Source organism: Pezoporus flaviventris, unplaced genomic scaffold, assembly GCF_033815535.1.
Source record: "Pezoporus flaviventris isolate CSIRO_AGI_PZ_B2104156 unplaced genomic scaffold, CSIRO_AGI_Pfla_v1 ptg000001l, whole genome shotgun sequence".
Lineage (NCBI taxonomy): Eukaryota > Metazoa > Chordata > Aves > Psittaciformes > Psittacidae > Pezoporus > Pezoporus flaviventris.
The window spans coordinates 22,880,136-22,903,904 of NW_026892549.1; the positions used below are offsets into that span (position 1 = coordinate 22,880,136).

Genomic DNA, 23,769 nt, shown 5'->3' on the forward strand with positions numbered 1-23,769 from the left:
GCTCTGTTGGGCTGCCGTGTATCTGTACAGCACTTGATGAGGTGGAACCCGCCGGGGAAGCTCGTACGAGTCTCCCCGTGAGCTCGTTTGCCAGTCGGGCCGCGTTACCGAGAGTGTCATAGCGGCTCTTCCCTTTCTGTAAACAGAGCTGGGGGTAGACAGCAGTGATAGCTTCTGCTGACGACATCGCTGTGTCTGCGGACTGCCTGGGAAAGGTTTTGCACCTACAGGTTAAGCTTTTTGGTAGGGATGTTTAAACCTGTTGCAACGGTTTGGACTCCATGAACTACAGGAAGCCTTTTTAGGGGAGCGGGGGGCTGAGCAGTCTTCTGAACAACCGCAGGATGAGTCTACATAATGTGTGAGAAACCCGATGGCAAATTGTGAGAGTTGGGATTTGCTCTAATGTCATTCACAAATTTGTTTTTTTCACATCAGCGTTCCCTGGTGGGATGTGCACTACAGTAGCTGTGGCGACCTGTGGTTTTCTAGTGATCTGTTGTGTAAATTGTAGAGACAATCCTTAGTGGCTGACCTTGATGCTGACTTGTGGACCACCACCAAATGTGAAATACGGAGGTACTACACGTGGGCTTTCTTACACATAGTGTCTCTTTCTACCTTGAAGTCTTGTCAGGATAGAACTTGGCCAATTCCCCAGGGCTTTTACCAACACAGAATTTTTATATAAACTTAATGGATATAAATTTAATAGTTGTGTTTAATGGTACTGCTTAACATCACAGACTACTTGCAGAACCATTTCAGTGAATTTAATACAACTGAATCACTAAGTTTAACTGGCATGACCAAGATTATACAAGTAGAATCTCTCCCTTGCAGGCCTTGATAACAACAGCTTTTAAAACCCTTAAATTAGAAAATATTGTGATGTGTCTTTTTGGCTTAAAAACGTATTTATAGATAACTTTATATGTGGTATATGTATTGGGGGTACTTTTTTTTTTCCTGGTTCTTTCAGATATTAACAACCCCCAAAAAGATGTACATGCTATTTCTTACGCTCTTTCTCAAAAACTAGATATAAAGTAACCAGATGTGAATCAGAACATTTTTATTATTCTGTGTGAGTTTGTATGCAAACATTCTTTCTCCTTATTGAGGTAGAGGGTTGATTCAGATTTCTTAAAAATCATGTGGAAGATGGTTTGTCAGCATGCAAAGGAGAGTTGTAACTTAAATAAGCACCAAATAATGTGAAGACTGCATTCTAAGGAAGAAATGAGTAAGTCATACAGTGTATGATCTGAAACTTTCTGAGAAGGTATTGGTGAGAAACTGATTCAAGGATGTTAAAGTTGACTGTAATACTGAAAGCATTTGTACATGTTAATGTTGTTGTTGCAGTAGTTACCCCTAAATTGGGAAGTCAGTTTGGTAGGGCTTAGGTCCTCTGTTATTTCTGCAACTTGGAGCATGTGTGGGGACAGAGAGGGAGAATGAAATGCAAAATTTGAGTTATGTCTTGAATTTCTTGAAAATGTGTACTTTACCCTCAGAAAGCAGAACAACTGAAGTCAGTTAAGAAGAATGGGTACTGGAAGATTTGATGTATTTTAAAGGAATAAATCCAAATAGAGATTTTCAGATCTTGCTGATTTATTTAAAGGGCCATTTATGACTTTCATGAGTTGATGGTAAACCTCCAGTTACACTGAACCAGAATTTAGTTTCACTCTTGGCTCTAAACAAGCAAAAATATTGATAATGTGTTAAGAATGAATGGAAATGTTTTGTTTGTGGTTAGGTACACAGAACATTTCCTCACTTTCAGTACTGTTTGTACGTTCTGAGCAAAACTAACCAAAGCATGTGTAGCCACAGGAGCTGTGCCATCTTCTGCACTGTAATTCTCTTTCAAATAAATAAAGCTGTGTGTCCCAAAGGCAGTTTTTGTATTTTTCTGTGTATTATGTACAGGTTCTCTTGCTCTAATTTTTTTTTTTTTTTTTGAAGGATGCTGTCAATTGTCCCACTGAAGTTGATAGGAGCAGTAAAAAATTTACTATTCAGTATCAGTACTTTATGACCCTCATACACAAACTCTCAGACTGCACTATGGGACCCTTTGTGCCCCAGGCACTGGAAATCTTGGGGTGGCATGTGTGTGAGGTGAGGGGGCACAAGTATGGTCACTGCTGCAGTTTGGATCAAAGCTCTTGTTTATTTGGTCTGAACAGACAGAAATGTACAGACTATACCAAGGCTTCAGTGAGCAAATTCCCGGTGAACAAGCAGCTTCCAAATCTCAGGGTTTTATTGTCCAAATTCAGCTCTTGGACCTGCAGTTCACCTTGTAGCACAGCAACAGGCCCTGAAAGCTGGAGGGAGAAAGGGTTAAAGAGCCTTCCCTTTCACCTTAGGCAAATATGCAAGAAGTACTTGGACAAGAACAGTATGTCAGGAGTGCAGCTGGGAAGAGGGAGAGCTGTTTGTTTTTTATCCTCCCCCAGAGTACAATCTATTTAAATATTTACATGGTCTCTTGCTAAAAGGCTTCCTGTCCTATACTTTTCTGGTTTACTATTAAGTTATGAATGGGGGAGAGGAAAAGATTTGTAATTGGTAATTCCTCCACTTTGAAAAAGTGTAGTTATTCTATTTACTCAGAGAAATATGGTAGTAGTAATTTTTAAACACATTTAAATGGTTTCATTGAAGCTTGTGCTCTGCTGTTGAATATCATTTCTTCTTTTCATGTACTTTATATATTTTATAATCTTAATAGGCTATCTGAACATACAGTAAAAATAGGAAATTTCAGATGATACAACCTTTCAGAGAAAGCAGTGGAACACTAATATGTAGGTAGTTTCAGAAGATTAATAATCTAGATAACATAAAGAACTTGTAAATGCAAGAATTATATATTCAGTATCTTATAAACAGTTATGAATAGGCAGTAGGTCCTTCACTGATGAACACGTTAGTTCTAGCATTGGTCACACCCTGTGTGTCTGTTCTGCATAGACTCGTCTGCTAGGTCATGGCATCTAAAATTGTGAAACTATTCAAGGCATCTGTGTTAGTTTACAGAATCAGTGGTATTTAATGATGTGAAACATATTGGATTACAAAGCTCTTGCAAGGGTGGAAAAGTAAAACCAGAGCTCCTTAGGGTCCAGAGGAAAGACTTCAGCAAGTGGTTAGTATTACACCTAGGAAAGGTTGATTTAAAATCAGCAGATCATAGGAGACAGTATGGTTAACCACGTCTATAGTCTTTGTTGGACTGAGGCCTTGATTGTTACTCGTGGGTCAAAATTAAAGGTATTTCACTTCAACATAAAATGAGTTTTATAAGGAATGTACTTTTCACACCATACAGACTTTCAAGACATAATTTGAATGTAATTTAGCATGAGAAGGAGTCTGTTTAATTTGATAGTAATAAGTATTTCATGTTGTCTTTTCATAGTCATAATTTTGTCAGATTTGTAACTGATATACCAGAGCTGTTTGGTTTTGAAGAGCGCTATGCATGTATCCTAGGTAGCCTTCAAAGAGTAAAAATGAAGTGACTGACAGAACTTTGAGAGGCTTTGGCAAGGTTGGTACAAAAGTTTGGGGCCCTTTAATTATTAATTTGGAAGCAATCCTTACTTTGTTGTATAATTACATATATAATCCCCTTGTGAAAGACTGTGGCAAAATCTGAAATTAAAAATTAAGCAGAAAATGTATTTTATCATACATAGGTTGAGGTGCAGGAAAGCCCATCAGTATGTGCCTGATTTTAAGTTGCTGTACACATGATGGTGTGATCTAAATCTCAAATACAGTTAGATTTTACTTAGTATTCAAAACTCCCTTCAGTCTGGATAAGACCTGCAGTTGAAGTGACCTTGGCAACTACAAATCCCAGGGAGCACTGCTTTTAGCAGGTTTGTGCAACCGGATTGGCATCCTGCAGGGACCAATGGCAAGCCGAGAATTCAAGAAAATTCTTGTGTGTCAGCTGCCAGCATTAAAATTGACTGGAGAGAACTGCAGACTTGGGTGGAAGCTGTGTTTTCCCTCAGGCTACCTGTATCTCACCCTTGTGTGAGCTTTGTAGTGATATTCTGGTTTACACTCTCCGTGCCTGGGTTGAAAAAGCCTGCTGGACTAGTCCAGATGGACGCAATTCTGAACTGCAGACCGGATGACTTGGAAGATTACTACAATCTGCTAGAATGTGATGAACTGTCTACGGTAAGAGCCTTCCCCACTGCCCTCCCGGCTAATATTTTAAGTGTGCTTATTTATCTACAGGGGGGATTTGGAGTTATGTCTACAGACAGGACTATCTGAAATGCATTATGAACCTTCTTGTTGCTTTTAGTATCTCCCTTTGTGAAGCTCAATTTTCTGATCTGCATACTGATGTTAAGATCCTAGAACAAAGCTCAAAAGTGTCCTATAAAGCTGGATTGTAGTATAGGTATAGCTGAAATAATAATTTGTTCATTAGTTTAGTTCAGCATGTGATATGGTTATGAATCATGAGCCAACTGCTTAAATTTGACAACATCCAAGTAACTTTTTTTTTAATTTATTTTTTTTTGTTTTAAAAGTTGCAGCTAATAAGAATGAATGTTCATAGGTGTAGGTAACTGATAATGCTATTGAGTTTCTCGAGTTAATATGCCTGTTTTAAAATTAAAAAAACCCTTGTATTCATTGGTTGGAAAACAAAAAATAATACCTTATTAATAAATGCTAATTTTAATAATATTTTGGTAGCAGATACATACTTCGTAATGAGACCTAGCTAAGCAATTGTTAAACATTTTGTAGCTAAACCAACTGGAGTTTTTTCCCAAAGGCGCCTCTATAATCTTTTTGATAGTCTAAGTTAGAGGTACGCTAATATTTTTTAATCTAGTTGTTATATTAACTGAAATTTGTGTTTCAATTTTGGAATTTTGGAAGAGTTTGGATTAATGAAGGATGTATTCACTGTGGATAAAAGTTGTATTTTGCTCAGAAAATTTAAGCTGATGCTCGCATCTGTCGTAGTGGTCAAATGCTGGGAAAATATCTCTGTCATTTCTATTACTAAAAGCATACTAATAAGTATCTTTGATCTGTTATGGAAGGCAATTTAAAGCTTTTCCTGAGATAACTCCTAAAAAGTAATCCCAGCAGAGGGCGGCGTTAAAGTTTCAGCGCAGGCTTGTTCGCAGATGCTATTTCTTAATTTTCTACCTCGCACTAATTCCTTAAGGGCTTAGCAATTAATGAGTAGTTCAGGTACATGTGATGATGATTTTTCAAATTGCTTAAAATTAAATTAAATTAAAATGATGGAATAAATGCTAATAGGTCTTGAAAAATAATCTGTTGAGTATTATTTATTAAGAGAAGCAGCAGATGTTGCTAAATTATTTTTGACATGGGAGTAGGAACTCAGATCATGAGTTGACTGAATACCACGATTGCCTGCCTTCAGGATGGTGCACACTACTTTTAACATCTAACAGAAATCTGAAGCATTACAGGTGCTTTGGAATCACATTACTTTGCATATGTGGTCAAGTATTTGTAGCAACACATGCTTCTTTAGGCATATACAGCACATTCCCAGCTGAGTATTTTCATCTGACCTCCTGAATATTCTCGTCTTGATCTGATTAAATTTAAGCACAAATATTCTCAATTTCTAAAGATTTTGCCTGTGTTCAAGTAAACACCCATGTTCATCCTTGGCTTCTTGTAGAATTGAGCACAGGAACACCTAATTCATCTTCTGATTTGAGAGGAACAGGGGAGATTTAAGCTACATCCTTCTTCCACAAACAGTTTTATTCATATATAGTGTGTATTAGACACCTTTCTTGGCAAAACATCTCACTGAATCTTTTAGATAAATTTCATATATTTTGTATAAACTTTTATATGTACTGATTTTTTTTTTTTAAACTGAAGTCATCCACACTATACCTCCACTATTGCACATATTTTAGCTTTCCAGTTCCCCTCTATATAACCATTTTTTTTGCCTGTACTAAAGTTTGTAAAAATGAATAGGAAAGAGTATTTCAGCATTCTTTGTTGTTCCTCTCAACCCCTTTCAAAAGGCAAATTTGAAAATAGTTTCTGTGTTGTATGTATTTACTCACTTTAAGTCTCACCGTTGTGTTTAGGTTGAACAAATTCTTGCAGAATTTAAGATTAAAGCCCTTGAATGTCATCCTGACAAACATCCTGGAAACCCCAAAGCAGGTATGTATTCTTCCTCCTTAAAAACAATCTATTTTCTTTTTTCTTATTGTAACATGACTAAGATGTTAAATTCAGCTTTAAAACTTTATTATTATTTTCCCCCAATATAATTTAATTATCAGGTGTATTGAGCATACTGTTTTTAAATAGCAAGCTTTAATATTAATTTCTAACACTTGCACACTCCTAGACACTAGAGCAGGAAGGCACTTTTTTTTTTCCATAAGACTTCCAATTTTTTTTTCATTCTATGGCAAAACATCTTTTAATCCAGAAAATATTTATGGAACGTACCCTTTTCTAGTCCTGTAAAGTTGGCTTGCTTCCATGCTCAGTGGCATTCAAGTGCCATACTTGCGTCAACTAGTTAATTTGCTTCCATGAACAAGCCCATCAGGAACACATTAAATGTACTTTAGTTTCTTTTGATGTAATTTAATGACTTGAAATAAAGAGAAACCAGCACCAGATGAGTAGCCATCTGTTTGCCGAACAGCAGCTAGCATTTGTGTTTATGAAAGTGTGCAGTTCATCGTACATGTGACAGCTAAGCAGCACCTAAGTTATTTGGAGGCAATCTTACTGGATTCATAACCACAAGATAGCTGTAATCAGTGCTCACTAATATCTGAATAGTTTATATTCTTATAGTAAAGGTGGTTCTGATCATATTTATGATTCCCACCAGAAATTTGATGTAGAATAATTAAATATACTTCTTATTTTGAGTAATGCATAAAGGTTTTCCTTTGGATTCTTCCTATTAGTTTTAAGCTGAACAACTTACATATAAACTGAACATCATAGCTTACCTACTTGTTTGAGTTTGACCTCATCCCCACTCTCCTCTGAAGCAGCAGAGCTGCGAATAGAGTAGATGTTAAATGAGACTCGTACTCCACTGCCTTGAGCTGAGCTCTCAGCAGGGCTTGGCTTTCCTTATTGATGTGCTGTCCTAGCCTAGAATCAGAAAGCTGATGGGATAGAGAGGTTAAACGGTGAAATAGGTGGGGGCTTTCAGAATGCCTTACAAGGAAACCCTGAGATTTGGTGTTTGGGAGGTGATCTACCACCTAATAACAGTAACCTGGTAAGTAATCATTTATTATAAATGATTTCACAAGTACCAAGGAAACCAATGGAATCAACCTTGTCTGCTGGAAATTTTGGCTGTTGCAGCAGGGAAGCAAGAGACTATTCCAGTGCATGGTCCTGTTCTGTTTGCACCACCCCACAGTCCATGTGGTTCACGCCATCACCACCCACAATTAATTGAAGTAACTGAAAGAAAGAGTCCAAGTGACAAATGTTAGAGCAGCCTTGTTTGACGAGAAATGTTGTGTTCCATTTACCTGAACATGCTGTATTTATTTGAAATAACTTTTTACAGCAGTAGTGAAAGTTTACTTTTTATTGTTTATTTCATCATCTTAAAGTTCAGTAAAGAGTAATTAAAGTAGATCTCTTATTTCTTGAAAAGTAGTAACACTAGAAAGAAGAAACCTAATAGAACTGCCCCCTTAACCTGTTGTTTGATTTATAGTTATCAATTTTGATTAGCATTTGGGCTTAGTGTATTTCAAAAGAAATCTCTCTAATTTGTAGACTGGAATAAATGAATAGTAATAATAATAGATCACTGTAATACAGGTGACTCATAGATAAAATCTAAGTCTTTATAGCCCTTCTACAAATAGTAACATGCAGCTGCATCCTTAGTAACCATTTAATGACAAATTACTCTGTAGGGAAAAAAAAATAGCTCTCATTCATGCAGCCTGATATTCAGGACAGCATTTTAGTATATGTAGAAAACATCTAATAAAATGCACAAGTTATTTAAATTATATTTCGATTTCTCTTCTTGTTTGTCAATTTTCGCTTGTGTGCTGTGCCCCATCCTGTCCCCTTTCCCCCACTTATGTTTTTTCTTGGTGGTGTGCTTTGCTCTAACTTCCTTGCTGCTGTCGATGTAAGCATGTTTCTTCTAAGCATTCTGACTGGTTTAATTTTCTTTTTAAAGGAAGTCTGAAGGGGGCGAGTTGTGCCTTTTGCCTGCTGTAAGTTTCTCTGGACTTTAAATTTAGGAGATTTTGAAGATGGTAGACAAATGAGCATTTTAATCCTCATTTCATAGAATCATAGAATAGGTAGGGTTGGAATGGACCCCAAGGTCATCCACTTCCAACCCCACGCCATGGGCAGGGACACCCCACACCAAACCATACCACCCAAGGCTTTGTCCACCTCGGCCCCAAACACCGCCAGGGATGGAGTGCTTACAACCTCCCTGGGCAACCCACTCCAGTGCCTCATTTGAAAAGTGTATCAGTTGTCCACCAAAGGTGCTATGATCCTAAAGTCAGCTAAACTGTGCAAAGTTGTAAGCAGAACAACCACACACATACCTTTGTGATTTAGTTCTTGTGCCTCGTTTACTCTGCTTGCTCTAAGCCTTTGTTGGCAGCTCCCCTTTCACATCTGAATTAATTTATTTGAAAAGAAGTACTGACTTCAGTATCATTTTGGTTTTTGTTCTAGTGGAGAATTTTCAGAAGCTGCAGCAAGCTAAGGAAATTCTTACTAATGAAGAGAGTCGAGCGCGTTACGATTACTGGCGACGAAGCAAAATTACCATTCCATTCCAGCAGTGGGAGGCCTTGAGCAATTCTGTGAAAACGGTTCGTGGTGTGTTAAGTCTGGGCCTTCAGGAGCAGGGGGAGGTAGGACTGGTCCAGAGAAAATGCAGCAGTGAGTGGGGGTTTAACTTGAGGGTTAAGCAACTTAAGGGTTAAACACTTCAGCACACTTTGCTTTTGTAGGACCCTTTTATTATTTTAAAAATTAAAGCTAGGACCTGTGTATAATATATTCTCCTTCTGGTATGTTGCTTATCAGATGGGTTTTCATGCTGTGTGATGAAATAAAGAGCTCATTGAAAAATCTAGGTTCCCTGGAACCCTGGGCTTCATACACGTCTTTGGAGGGGCCCTGCTAGGCTAATGGGGTGATTTGTGACAAGCAAGTGTTCTGATGGTTGTTTACCCTCCTAATTCTGTTAGTGAATTAATGTGGTGGCATGTTCCTATTAGATCCTAATTATGTAATGTTTGATTATTTTTTTTTTCCTTCCTTATGAGGGTGAATGGTAGCTACAAGTCTGCATGGTCATATTTTAGGGCAGGTGAATATGTACTCATATTGCCAGTTCTGCCCACCTCAGTTCTGCTTATGAGAGAAGCTTGAGAGCCTCTTCAACTAAAGCATTATGCCTAAGTTTAAATGTTTGCTCAAAATATCCTATCAAGCTTATTTCAGTTCCAAATAGAAATAATTCCACAGACTTCAATAGTGAATCTTTCCAAATCATCTTGTTTTCAAAAGGTACCTTAAAGTCAAAGACAGCTTTGAAAACAGACATTTCTAAGTCACTCTAGCCCTCTTTAAAAAGCGTCTAAAGACATGAGAGAAGAAACTGATCAAAACACCCTTGGAATTATTTGGTGCACTTGTACTTTGTTCTTCGTCCCCTGACGTAAACTATCCTCTCAAATGCTGTTTCTGTAATTAGCTGTGCTTTCCTCTATCCTATTGTCCTGCAAGTTTCTCTGTAATATATGCTTTGTTTGACCATTCATTACAACAGTGTAAAAAAGAAAAGAGAAGTTCACTAAAAATCTTTTAAAGCATAGTAGTTTGTTCTTTATTCGTAATTTTTGCATTTCTTTAGTCAATGCATTGGGCTGTCCAAAATAAGAAGGACCAAATGCTGGAAGCTCCTGGCTCGAATAATAGCAGCATCGTAACTAGTGAGATTTGGACCCAAAAGACTGAAAACAGTGAAGAAGGACTGTCAGATGGGAACAAGGAGCAAGATGATGTTGCAATTCCTGATGGGAAACCACAGTCTTCAAAGAATCCAGACTCCCCAAGTAAGTGAAACCAGAAGTTAGAGAAAACTGCATTATCCAGGAATTGGCCCGAAAAGCAGGCTTTGTCATGAGAATTCTTCTCCAGAATAATATGTTTAACTGGTAGCTTTTTTAATGTGGGTTTGGGTTGGGATTTTGTTTTGGGTTTTACATTGTTTATTATTTATTTAACTTTGAAGCTTTCAGACCTTTCTTCCTCCCTACCCCATGTTTTTTTGCTTGATTGCTAGTAAACCCCAAAACTGGAGAAGAAAAAAATTAAACCAAAATGGAAAGTTCAGTTTTACTGCTGTATCAAAATAAAAAAAAAAAAGAAAGGAGGGGGTGGAGGAGGGGAATTATTTTCAGTGATTTTATTTAAAATAACTTTAAAAACTGTTAAAATATTTAGGTATTTTGCTTTTTTTTTTTATGCGTCATTCAGTGTTTCTGCACAGTTTGCACCTGACGACTTAATGAGGACTAAAAATTGAGAGTTGAAGGTTTCTTTTCCCTTTGAACAGTTTGTTTTTAAATAGTGCATGCAGCAGGATAAATGTGTATTTTAAAAGCTGTCATTTGACCATTTCCTGTCTGCTGCTTAGGTTTGTATGCTTGAATCAAAGTTTACTTACCACAATGGCCACCCTTTGTTCTGCTTGATTCTTCAGGGGTTTTATAACCTTAGGCTTATGTTATTAGAGAACTACTATTAAACAAAGTTCTGTAATTTCTTCCAAGCTTGGTCAAACAGGAAATTATGTTGAACTATGAGGATAGCAAAACCTGACTGAATCCCAAACATGGGTGGAATGCAGAAAATAGATAAGAAAATTGTACAAACGTATGTGAAGCGCAACTGAAAATTTTATATTTTAAAAATATGCTTTATGACATTATACTATTGGCTATTTTTTGGTAATGAAATTGTCACTATATCCTTTGTAGATCAAAAAAATTTCAAAGTAAATAAACCATCATCTTGTTCCTTGTAATGGTGATCTTTCTTTGCAGGCATCTTCTTTCTCATAATATTTTTTAAGTTTTAGTTTAATTTCCAGAGATCTGAATGGTAAAAATATCAAACTCATCAAATGCCTACTTAATTTATCCAGTAGGCATATATTTATATTAATAAATGTTAATATTAAAAGATATTTGACAGGGCCTGTATGCCCTTCAGTGTTCATAGTTGTTGTTAGGACATTGATAATGGTTTTGTCTTGGTCCAGGAAAATTTTGTATATAGAGTTCCACTATTAAACTGGGATATTTTCAGTTCATATCTGCTTGTTTGTAAGAATTATGGCTACAGTACTCATAGTGAGTAAGAGATTGTAACACAAAGCCTGGTAATAGGTTTCAGCTTCTTGATATAGAAAGATCACATTTTAGCATTGAGAGGCCATAGATCATAAATTTTGCACAGTGAAAAAAAAAAAAAGAGCCATCTGTGGCTTCTGTCCTCACTGCTGCCTTTCATGTACTTGAGATTCAACATGTCACTCTCCCTTTTTCTTTAGACTAAGCAAATGCAATTTATTCAGTTTTTCTTTGTAAGCCCTCTTTTTCTGTATAGCCGTTATTTTTGGTGTTCTCCTTTAGACTGTTCCCAGCTGATATATATCTTGAAGATTGGTGTTTGCTTGAGTTCTTGTTCAAGTGGTGCCAGGAATACAGGTTGTCCCTGCTAGTCAAGATCCCTGGAAGTAACCATTCTTTTACTTTTTTCTTGATAAGATTACAGAGTATTACTTCAGACAACTTAGTTTTATACATGTTTATAATAATGTACTTGTCTTTCTCTTTTTACCTCAGGATTTTCAGAGGCAAATTATTGGCACTTGAGTTTCCGCTGGTCAGGGGATGCTCCGTCAGAGCTTCTGAGGAAATTCAGAAACTATGAGATCTAAAAGTACACATAAGATCATCTGTTCAACGATTCAGTATTGTTTTTTCCAGCAGTTATAAGCTATTTGTATTTTGTATTGATGCATTGCGATGTGAACGTTGTTTGAATAAATGTTTTAATACTGGTTTGCTCACACATGATATGAGCATTACGGGTGGAGGTCTTTTTGTTTAATGAGCAAACTTAAGCAAAGCCCTTTTCAGTATTAATATGAAGTAATTTTGTGACGTTATGTAACATCCTATATATTGTTTCTTGTACTCTTAAATACTGTGTAGTGAATAATATTTTTCTTAATGCTGTGATGTTATGAAGAACATACTCTTGGTAGAATCAAAAGTCAATGTTAGACTCCAGCAAATGATACTATTATGTAATTATCTTCCAAAAGCCATATGACAATGAGCTTTAAACAAAACTGTGCTTATTTCTAAACTGTGTATTCTGGTTCACTTCTCCACTGCATTGTTCTTCCTGTAGTGATTTATAGTGCACACATGCCTAATACTGTTACAAACTTAATCTGTTGGAGAATTGTGATCTTACAGTATGAATTAAATAAGAAGGTTCTTATTATTCAGGAAGGTCACCGTGATAGATCAAGCACTCCTAGAAATCCCTTCACTTTCTAATTTGTTAAGCAAGTATACTTTTTGCACCAGCTATTTATTGTGGAAGGCAGTTTCTGAACTTCAGTTCTCCAGTTAGCAACTTTCTTCTTAAGATTTATTGGTGAACAGCTAATACCCCTGGTGTGTGTGCCAGCATTGGCCTGCCTGAACCTAGAGACCGTTTCTCACACTGTGGCTTAATATTAATTTACCTCCTGGCTCTGGCTGGGTAGACAGGGTCTTATCGAGGTTTTGTATGGTGAAGAATGAAGAATCAGGCTAGTCAGCATTAATATGTTTTCCGTATTTTGGACGACTTTTCATATTCTACATTGTTTATTTTCTTCTTTGTAAACCCAGATAATGTGTTGGGTATTGACATTGTATTTTTGTGCAGGCAAGTAATTCCATCAGCAACAAATAAAACCGCATGCATACAAAAAGGGGTTGTTTTCATTTTTTGTTAAATTAAAATCCTCTGCCCACCACAGAGATCCCTTTTGAATTTCTTATTTGTACCTGCAGTGGTTAAAAGCTTAAGGGAGTCCAGTTATGAAAGCAAGAGGAAGCTGTGCAGCCTGTTTTGCTTTTGGGAAAACATTGGTGAGACCTGACCTGTTGGCCAGTAAGAACATTTAACTGGAGTAACTGGGATGCCCAGTTCTCCCTCACATTAGTAATAAAAGAAATAAGCTGATAAATCAGTCTGTTAGCTGATTCAGGGTCTACCTCCCAAGTTTGAACTGCGTTTTTTCATTTTTATTATTATTACTATTTTATTTTAAATACATAGTATTTTTAGAAGTTTTCTGCAAGTAGCATAAAAAGATCCAGCAAAAGCCCCATTATCCACAATAACGTGTGCCTTGGCCTCTGCATTGGTAAGCACATAACATGCTTAATATGCTTAAATACTAATTGAAGCAGGGGTTGTAAGGTGGATCTCTAAAGCTCTGTGAAGATGTGATTAAGAGGCAAGAGTTAGGTACACGCAGCTTTTCAGTGGCAACAGAAAATTTAACTTTCTTTGCAAAATGGAGACTGCTGCATAAGGGACAGTTGTGGGGTGGGGAACAACAGCAACAAAGCAGATGCTATGTATTAGAAGTATCTAAAGTTGGAGAAAGAGGGCTGCTACCTGTAAGGGATGGCAAGGTCCCATTTTCTTCTTTAGCACTTCTTCTGAGTTATTTAGCTAGGTAGCAAAGGGTTCTGAACCTTCTGGATACCTGAGGAGTCTGACTTGGAGTGTGCTTTCACTACGCAGTGACTGAGCATTAACATGCTTGAGTGCTTTGTTAGCTGTAGCTCCAAATGACTTGGCATAGATTGGTATGAAAATAAGCACACCTGTGAGGTGCGCCTAGTTCCTCTGAAGTCTGGTCAAAAGTATGGATTAAACTTGGCTGTAACTGGACATTAGTGAGGGCTAATGATATTTCAGCCGGAAGTTATGAGGTAGCAGATGGGGGTACAAGTAGATGATGACAATAAAATACAGAGAATAGGGAATGTTGTTTAATACTGTTTCTAGGTCTCTGAAACTCTGTCAATCAATTTTGTAATACTAAAAATAAGCAAATATTTAGCCAGCTGTTTGCAATGAAACAGAGCAGCTCAAGGGGAGGGGATGTTCTTGAATTGTATAAAATCAATATATTTTTTAATTACTGCTGTCTGTTTTTATGCAAAATGCTGAAAATGTAGGATTGACAATGTTCTAGTTCTACACAAGCTTTTTATTTTGCCAGTATTTGCCAAGTTGTTTTGCCAGTGTTTCCCAAGTGGCAATATAAGAGTTTGAAGTTTTGATGATGAATACAGATAGTATATGACTTGAAATCTCAGGCTGAATAATGCTTAATGATAGGTAAGGTCATTTCCTGAATGCCTGTTTTCCTCTTTGAATGGGGGTGGAGGACAGGGGGAAAAAAAGGCAGTATATATGTTCTGTAATAGAAGCAAGTATCCTGATGATTAAAAGAGATAGTGGGTAGTTTTAATTTCCTGAGCACGAACATTGCTATCTTACAGTTTCATATCTGAAATGAGAGACAGGACTGCTGGGAAGGTAAGCAGTGAAGCTGTTGTGAGGCTGATAAAATTACATAGCAAAAGATAAAGCAATTCACTAAGTCAGCCTCTGTCATTGTCAGATGAGGTGATATTTATCAGTTAGTTTATGCTGGGTATTTTTATTGCAACCCAGTGTACGTGCTCATCCTGCTGTTATAAGAGGTACCGAGCCTCCCCCGTAATGGGAGACACTGTGTATGTTTGTTCTTTCACCTTCAGTTATTAGTCTTTTCTTCCGCCCATGTTAATGAAGATGAGGCTCTTCATGTATTTTTTTTGTCCCAGATTTGAAAGGCTTGTGGCTGAGTCATTAGGATAGTGCACAATACACACTGGGAACTTTTACACATTTTATGTCTCTGATGGATATCCTAACCTGTCACAGGTGATGGATGCTGGAGAAAACAAATTTTCTTTCCTCTTGATTCTATCCTCACGTGGTTTGATCTTGTTCCCTTCTTCTGGTGGGGCAGTAAGGAAGAGGGGTTACTTCTAGAAGAAATTTGCTGCCAGTGTTTGTTAGGTTTCCAGTCTTGATGTGCTTTGGACAAAATGATTTGCTTGTTTCTTTGTCAAAACTGTTTCTCCAAAAATATCAAAGGACTCTTGGCACCAAAGGGAAACATCTTTCCTAAGGAGATGGATGCAGTTTGACTATCAGGCGTTAATCCTTACAGAAACTACATTTATTTTGCCAGGATTGTCAGAGCTGATCCTTCACTGGCAGTAATTTCCGTGGAGCCCCCAAGGGGAGGACTGTCAGCTTCTCCTCATAAGCAACTTTGTGTGAATAATATTGATGGGATCAGGTGGGGCAGGAGGATGAGCAGAAAGTTCCAGAGGAGTAAGAGACTGTGCCAGATGGTTGGACCTGGGTGCTTTTGGTGCTTTCTACTACTTCCAGTCCTTGCTTTCAAAGTCTTCCCACGTCCATCCTTGGCCTGCCACTGCCAAAGGACTAGGCTGCTTGCTTTAGTGTGGATAGCTGATGATGCAAGGGAACTTGACATCTTGAGCATCTCTTTGTTTAGCTGTCTGGAGGCACCTTGATCCCTAACGGTACTGTGCAGTGAGCCTGAGCCAGGTTTGGGGAGGAAAATTGCACTGAGGGGCAGAGATGGTACATGTTGGTATGCATGGGCTCAACATGGGTTAAGCCCAAATGCACCTTTCGGGGTCTGTACTCCAGCACCAGAGTTATTACTGCCTTGCTCTTTCTCAGTGTTATACCTGAGGTTTAAAAGGGAAGCAGATCAGGACAGTACTACTTTAACTCTTTGTTATAAAATGGAGATGAAAGTGATAGGTGTCAAGAGGAGAGCACTGAACTCCAAACACTAGTGTTACTGATGCATATGTAGCTTTAGTTGGCCTTTTAGCAGTCCTTACTTTCTTCTGGAATTACAAAGAATTATTGCAATTAAAACCATATGGTTCTTTAGTGCTTTCATGGAAACATTTTAATAAATCTTGCTGAAGGGTGAGGGTGGAAAATAACTTTTTTGTTTGCTTATTTTTGTGGCTGCTTTTTTATTTTTCAACTGCAAATTTTAAGGAAAATCAGTTTCAAGGAGAAAAGGTTCATTGAATGCAAATACATCCTTAGAGGAGATTTTTGCTACTTTTCCAACAGCCTGCTTTTCAACATAAAATTCAAAATAACCACATATTTTGGTGTCAGTCATTTGACATTTTCATTCCCACAAAGCTCCAGTGAAAAGGACATTTTGAAATTGCGGAATTCCTAATAATATTTACTGGGTTGGTGCTTTGTCTTCAGATCTGCTGAAGCAGTGAAACATCTTTTGGAAATAAGACTGAATGGCCAGTAAAAAACCTGGCAACTTCTTCAGAGATGCAGTGAAAAAGAAGGGCTTAGTGCAAAGCTTGCCCACTCTGTTTAGTATTTTGACTCTTTTCTTTTTATTAATTTGGAATGTTACCTAAAACTGCATTACACAGTTTCTCTCATCTGTTCTAGATTACAGGCACGGGTGGGACCTATTGCTGCTTTGATACTGCTTTTATTTCTTTACAAAAGCAGGGGAGGAGTACATAGGTGTAGCCTAATGAGTTGCAATCGGATAAATACCATATTCCTTGGTGCAGAAGCATGTTTAGTAGTGAAAGAAGACATGACGAATAAAATCTCCACACAAAAAAATCTAACCCCCACGGGGCCGCAGCGAGCAGGGTTCGAACCTGCGCGGGGAGACCCCATTGGATTTCAAGTCCAACGCCTTAACCACTCGGCCATCGCTGCTGTTGGTATCAAATCCTCTGGGCTGAAATCCTTACCCAGTGTTCCGGCGGCGGAAGTTCTGCCTCCAGCCATGCGAGGAGCCAATGGGCACCGCCGCGTCTCACGGCTGCTCGCCCCCGCGCGCCGTCGTGGCCGCCTCGCAGTAGCAGTGGCGTTGCAGAGGACGGGTGTACACTGTATCTCAGCCGTGCCCGGTTAGAGGGAACTGCGGGAGTGCGTGCCGGTGGATTTGAAAGTACTGTTTGAGTGTGGGGAAGCAGACGTGTTAGCAACCACTGTCACCTTTTAAATTTCCTTTCTTTCTCCCCAGTTAAAAGAATTCCATTCTGCTAAGTACCGTGAGGCTTTAGGCAGCTGAAATTAGCGCCATCTTTCATACAGTAATTTTTTCACTGCTATAAACGATCAGTTCTTGCTGTTGAGAAGACAGCCGGTGCAGTTCACTGTACTTTTTCCAGAGTACGGAGTAACTTGACTGAATTACTCATGCAGCTTTTCAGCTCAGGAAAAAATAAATGTCACTTTATATGCTGCTAGGGTTTTCAACCTAAAACGTAAAGACTGTGCTCCTGCAAATTCTGCCTGGGAATGTTTGCAGGCACGCTTGGATTTGCTAGTTTGAATGCAACCAGTTTGTGCTACAAAATCAAGTAACTATCAGGCATTGCATTCATTTTTACAGTGGTGCTGTAAATACCTTTCCTGGTTTTACTGTTCTGTTCCTCAGCTATAACAAGAATTCTGTTGTAACTTTTATGTGTGATTTCATTCACTGTGGTGGTGTTTTGTTTTTTTTTACCCTAGCAATAGTTAATTGTGTCAGGAGTAGTATAATGAAAATTAAATCTTACTTGACTTTATATAAATGCTGCAGTGGATACAAATAATTTCCCTTTTCATCCCTTCAGTTTGCTTATGCTAGGAATTTTACCCTATTTCCCTTTCTAGAGTCACAGTTTTTGTTAACACTTTTTTTTTTTTTAATTTAATAGCTGAAGGGATGTTGATGATTGTGCTTCTCTTCCCAGCCATCCACCCCATTTCTGTTTTCTAGGTGGGTTTTTTTGTTTTGTTTTGTATGGGTTACTAATTAAGAAATACTCTTTAATAATTCCTTAACTTTCCTCAGCAGTAGAAGTATTGCTGGATTAATAAGGATCTCAAAATAGTCTTCTAAAATTAATCTTTTAGGACTTTTCTCTCCAACCTAACCTGGGGAATATAGAGGACAGAGAGACATAGAAAGCACAAGGTGTTTCTGTAATTTCAAAAGAACTCAGTTCCCCGACAAGAGGGACACGGACCTGCTTGAGTGAGTCCAGAGGAGGGCCACAAAGATGATCAGCATGCTGGAGCAGCTCTCACATGAAGATAGGCTGAGAGAGTTGGGATTGTTCACCCTGAAAAAGAGAAGGCTCTGGGGAGACCTTATAGCAGCTTCCGGTACCTAAAGGTGCTGACAGGAAATCTGGAGAGGGACATTTTACAAAGGCATGTGTGCTAGGACAAGGGATAATGGCTGTAAGCTGAAAGAGGACAGATTTAAATTAGATATCAGGAAGCAGTTCTTTCCTGTGAGGATGGTGAGACACCAGAGAAGTTGTGGAGGCCCCATCCCTGCAGGTGTTTAATGCCTGTTTGGATGGGGTTGAGCAACCTGGTATAGTGGATGGTGTCCCTGCCTGTGGCAGGGGGGTTAGAACTGGATGAGCTTTAAGGTTTATTCCAACCCAAACTATTCTGTGATTCTACGATTCAGCTGTTTTGTTGTACTCCCACATTTATCAAATTCTCTTTACCATTGAAGTTGTCACAACTTTTAAAAAGGTTTTGATTCCTCATCTTTAATTGCTCATTAACAATTGGGAGTTAGGTCAGTTTGTGGTCATTGTCAGCTAGCTGTGGCTGTTCAGTTCTGAGTTAGGAAAACAGTTGCAAATTTATCATTAGTTTCAATGGGAAACAAGAATGACAGCAGTGTTTATGGACCACTGTGTAGGAACATGGATGGTCCCTTATATGTATTCACGCCTGTTGTGGTAACAGACCTTTAATCATTTCTCTAAAGTAGGCAGTAGAAGGCTGGATTGACACAGAAAAATTGACACTACATATTAGTGATTTGTTGTTTTTCACTTCCATGCATAGGGTTCAATGCTACTGTTTCTATTATCTGTGTTTTTCTTCTTTCTCTCCTGTATGTCCTTCTGTATTATTTGGGATATTAAAAAAAAAAAAGTAAAAAACTTATGTTTTTGCTGTTTGCTGTGTTTTAGGTAATAAGGAACACCTTAAACACATTAACACATGAAATGGTCCTTATTATCCTGCTTTATATCCCCCTATCCAACTCAGTAGTTTAGTGTCATAATAATCTTCATTTAAATTGTGGTTGGTTAATGTGCTTATATTTAAGAGTGACTGGGACAGTTTTGCCAATGTTCATCGAGTTTTGTGTGTTTGGGTAAGGCTCTCATAAGCTTGGTAAGATGCTGTCTTTATCCCATAGTGTACCTAGTTTCATATATATGAAGACGAAAAGCATGATTATACCAAATTTTTATGATAACGTGAATAGCAAGTGCGTGAAGAGCAGGGTGAGGAAAAGTACTGCCCTCAGTATACTGCATTATAGCCACAGGGTACTTCTTAAAGAACAGCTATAGAGGTGGAGACAGTCAGAGATGATGTCTGCTGGTAGAGAAACAAGTGTTTCTCAGGTGTAAAAGCCAGAAAAGACTTGTTGGGACTTTTAGTCAAAGCTGCTGCTTTTTTTTTAATTTTTATTTGTAAATTGATTTGCAGACAAAAAGCAGAGCTCTTCTACACTAACACATCTGCTGAAGATTTATTTTCTTTACAGAAAAGAGACTAGAAATCCATGCAAGTAGTTTGGTCTAGGAAAATCTTACAGAATGCAAGAACTTCTTAGTACTCAAAGCCAAAGGAAACCAAATTGTAACAACACATCAAAGTTCAAATTTGGTAATACCCTTCAAGTAAGGTATTTGTTCCAACTGTTCCTGAAGAGACTGAACCATAGCTGTTGTTCTTCGGTTGTTCACCCACTCCCCCCGCATCCTCCTCACACAGAAACAGCTATGACTGTGGTCTAAGGGTTTGGATCTGGAGCTTGAGGGAACACTTGAGTTCAGTTGTTCTCCCTCAGGCTTTCCTTGAAAGGCGAAACCCTACACCCTAACCATTCTAAGTCCATAGGCTTTTGCCAGCTTACAAGGAACAAAGAATTGTAAAGAAACATACAGAACATACATGCAGTGCTCTGTGCCATTGAAACCTGGAAGCAGAATGAGTGTTCCTTTTTTATCACAATTTGCAATGTCCAGCTTCTATATTTTGAATTTAGGAGTCTTTATTTCCTAAGAAGAAACTTATTATTTCCTTTAAATGATAGGTGCCTTTATTTTGTGTTGACAGGATCTAGGACTTGAGTTAAATGTGCAAGTTCAGTAAAACATAATAAATCATGAGAGTTGTCTGACTTGTATAAATGACACAAAAAATATTATATTTAACCAACTGAATTCAAGTTAAGTCTTGAAAAACTTGGTATCTGTCTCTATTTAGAGAAAATTGTTACTTGAGCAATGCTAGAGTGACCTCCAGTGTTCGTTGTGCAAGCTGCAAGTAAAAAATCCAATAGGATGTGTGTGGAGGTACCACATGCAGAAAGAGCAGGTTTAAGCACTTTCATATAATAATCTTTGCAGATGAGCAGTGATCAAAAAGGGATTAGGGAGAATGTTATCATTTGCTGAGTGCTATTTGAATTCTAGCGCTTCACTATGAAGCTACTGTGCTCCCAACACAGAAAGTGATCTTACTACAACAGAAATCACTAAAAATATTCTAAAGAAAGCCTCAACTAAAATAGCATTCCGGTGTTAAATTACTGAGATAGGGAAGTTCAGTATCTAAAAAAGTCATTAAAACCTTGAGATACAAGCCTGAAGTAAAACTCTGAAATTCCTGAAATGTAATAAGGTCTGCTGCAAGTACTGGAGAGCCTCTGCAGGTACAGGTGTTTAATTAATAAAGCATGGCCCTACTCTACATAATCTTATTTTAAAGACCTTAAAGTCTGAGATACTTGGCTACCTTAAGGGGCTGAAGCAATGTAAGGGGAGAGAGAGAAAATGGGTAGTTTGAGTAGAATAGATCTTCCACAGCATTCAAGTAAGCACTTAGCTTTTAGATGCTGCAGCCAGCTGCTCAGGTCATCTTTTACAGACATCAGAGAGGGAGATCCTTGTCCGCGGTGGGCAAGGGTAAGCTCACCTTCTTCAGAGTGGTGTGAGAAATTCTTCAGAAATGCTTTCCAGTAGCCATTGAGCAGTCCTTAAGATGACTAGTTATGAGACTAACAGCCTACTAAAGCATTTGGTATGTCATACACTAAAATTAGCTAAATTTATGCATATATATGGTTAATGTGCATACAATGATATTGTCAAAGAATTGGTTCATTATCAGAATTCATGCATATAACATGGCTTTATTAATGTATTGTTCTATAGATCTAGAATTTTTGAACGTATGGCACCTGTTTTTAAGTGGGAATAAGAACTACAGCTGACAGCCTCCAGGATTGTGGTATTTAGAAAGTTTTCCTAAACTGAAAATGCAATTATAATACACCTGCTTTGGAAATTCAAACTAAATGAAAACCATCAATGCCCAGAATTTTTCTTCATGGCAGTACTACAGGTGAAGTAAACACACAAAAAAGCTTTTGTGTATCTCATGGGCTTTTAATGAAGATGTAACTGGTCGAAAAAAGAACATGGGTAACAGATGACATTTCCAACCGGGTAAGTGCATTTAGGAAAGTAAACTTACCTCCCAAAAGAATCTTAAAAGTTTTATTTCTTAATTTATTACTTTATTACTTAAAACTAGCAAGAGCTGGTCTCTGGAATAGATAACAAAGAAAATTTTGGTTTAGGACTTAGATAAAATAATGGTACTAGATAGCTTTGCCCATATTTTTTTCAAGTCTAACTCCTGTAAGTGAAGATGATAGATACTGCAGAATTTTTATTAGGAATATGGACAGTTTAACCAACCAGTAGAAAAAATGTACAAGTTATAATCAGGTTCAAATGTATTCTTCAGCATTAAGTAATCTTTATATTGTTACTGTCTTCTTTAAAAATACAGGACTGAGCCCCAAGCATTTCAACACTTCCATTTTCTTGCCTTTTTTGACCTCAAGTGCAACTTTCAGTCAGTAATGCCTAATCCACCCCTTATCATACATTTCCTCTGTGGCTTCTTACTTAATCAGTCTCTATCAGCTTCACAAATACAATAGTTTCAACATTTATTCCTGATAGAAATATTAATATGTTGTATCTGTGATGCTTGCAACAGAAAAATTGGCTTAGATTCTGCCTGAGTTAGCAAGAAAAACAGCCATGTCAGTGGAACAGTAACTTTGTGCCTATATGTAATTTAAAATATTCGAGTAAATTTTACATCTCCCTTGAAGAATGTGAGTGAATTAATGAACCCGACACAAATTGTGTATTAAAACATCAGAAAATCTCCCTGTTGATCAATGACTGGCTTAATCACATTTATGCCTAAACATAAAATCTATTTGTAGTATCAGCAGGTTGCAATTATTCTGGGTAAACTACCACTTTACTTTTAATTCCTGTTAAGCCTCAGTGGTAGATTGTAGGAATAAACTTTTGCAATTCTTTACACATACAAAGCAAAATACTTTGTATATTTTGAATTATAAAACTTTGAATGTAGGAAAGCTAAAACTGAGTCACAGAGGAGATTATCCTTTGAAGTCAATTTACAAGTCTTTCAACTCAGTGTCCTTGTTTCAAATTAAGCTTCTACATATACATGTTATGCAACATTAGAAAATCTACTAATTACACATCTACTGTTAGCATTTTGCTTGTGCAGAAATCTATGGTATACAATATTAGCACTCATTGTTAAAAGTTTGTTATAGGTTTATATTGATGTTTTATGTCACTGGCAGGCTGCATGTGGAGAAACACGATAAGGTGCTTTTGTGGAATTGAGAACCTTGTGATATTCATGATATTATAATAATTTTTGCTTTTTGGTTATTCCTACCTTTATAGCTTGTGTTTCGTACTTAAGAAAAATATTCCTGGTGAAAATTCCAAAAGATAGTTTTAAGAAATAAACTTCAAGCAATGGAAGTATTGAGATTTGCATCTTGTCCTTGTGTGGATCCCTGGAAGATTTAAACATGGGTTCAGGAACTGCAGGCAGTGCTGTTTTCTTTCTGACACTCATGGTGATATGATTAATTTTGCAATTAAGCTTCCATACTGCTAATTTCATACTGCACGGTATGGAGTAGTAATGGGAAGTAGTGCCTTGTAAGCAGGCTGTTTTTAGAGAGTTCTGTCTTTACATAATATTATTTATCGTTTGTATAAAATTACAGTTTATGGATTCAATTAGAGTTCTGACAAGTTTGGTTAATAATGTATAAACGTGAATTACATTAGGTCTCCTCAATACGTCTATGAAAATTGAATAAACTAGTAAAGCAACTTAGAAAGAAATTAGTAATAACTGAATTTACTTACAGATAACAGCTGAAGGCAAATGGCCAGTTGGAATATGGGAAAGTGCTGTCTGTAAAAGAAAAAAATATTTCTGAAGTGATTCAAGTGACAGCTAACATCAGGGGTTCCTGCAGCAGTGTGAAATTTTGCTAAGTAATTCGGGTTTAGAATTTCCTTTGGC

At 37.5% G+C, this 23,769-nt stretch overlaps 1 protein-coding gene, 1 long non-coding RNA gene and 1 other non-coding gene across 3 annotated transcripts; 2 read left to right on the forward strand and 1 right to left on the reverse strand.

The window, feature by feature from the left end:
* Nucleotides 1–278: 278 nt before the first annotated feature.
* LOC133266846 (uncharacterized) lies at nucleotides 279–1,910 on the forward strand. The gene is made up of 2 exons (XR_009742535.1): nucleotides 279–579; nucleotides 1,125–1,910. It is a non-coding gene; the product is annotated as an uncharacterized LOC133266846 (long non-coding RNA).
* A 1,987-nt stretch (nucleotides 1,911–3,897) lies between these two features.
* On the forward strand, nucleotides 3,898–13,105 carry DNAJC12 (DnaJ heat shock protein family (Hsp40) member C12). The gene is made up of 5 exons (XM_061448475.1): nucleotides 3,898–4,215; nucleotides 6,150–6,228; nucleotides 8,770–8,909; nucleotides 9,959–10,160; nucleotides 11,958–13,105. The coding sequence occupies exons 1-5, from the start codon at nucleotides 4,138–4,140 to the stop codon at nucleotides 12,050–12,052; spliced, it is 594 nt and encodes a 197-aa protein (XP_061304459.1). The 5' UTR covers nucleotides 3,898–4,137; the 3' UTR covers nucleotides 12,053–13,105.
* Nucleotides 13,106–16,919: 3,814 nt separating this feature from the next.
* On the reverse strand, nucleotides 16,920–17,001 carry TRNAS-UGA (transfer RNA serine (anticodon UGA)). Its single transcript has one exon. It is a non-coding gene; the product is annotated as a tRNA-Ser (tRNA).
* Between the last annotated feature and the right edge of the window lie 6,768 nt (nucleotides 17,002–23,769).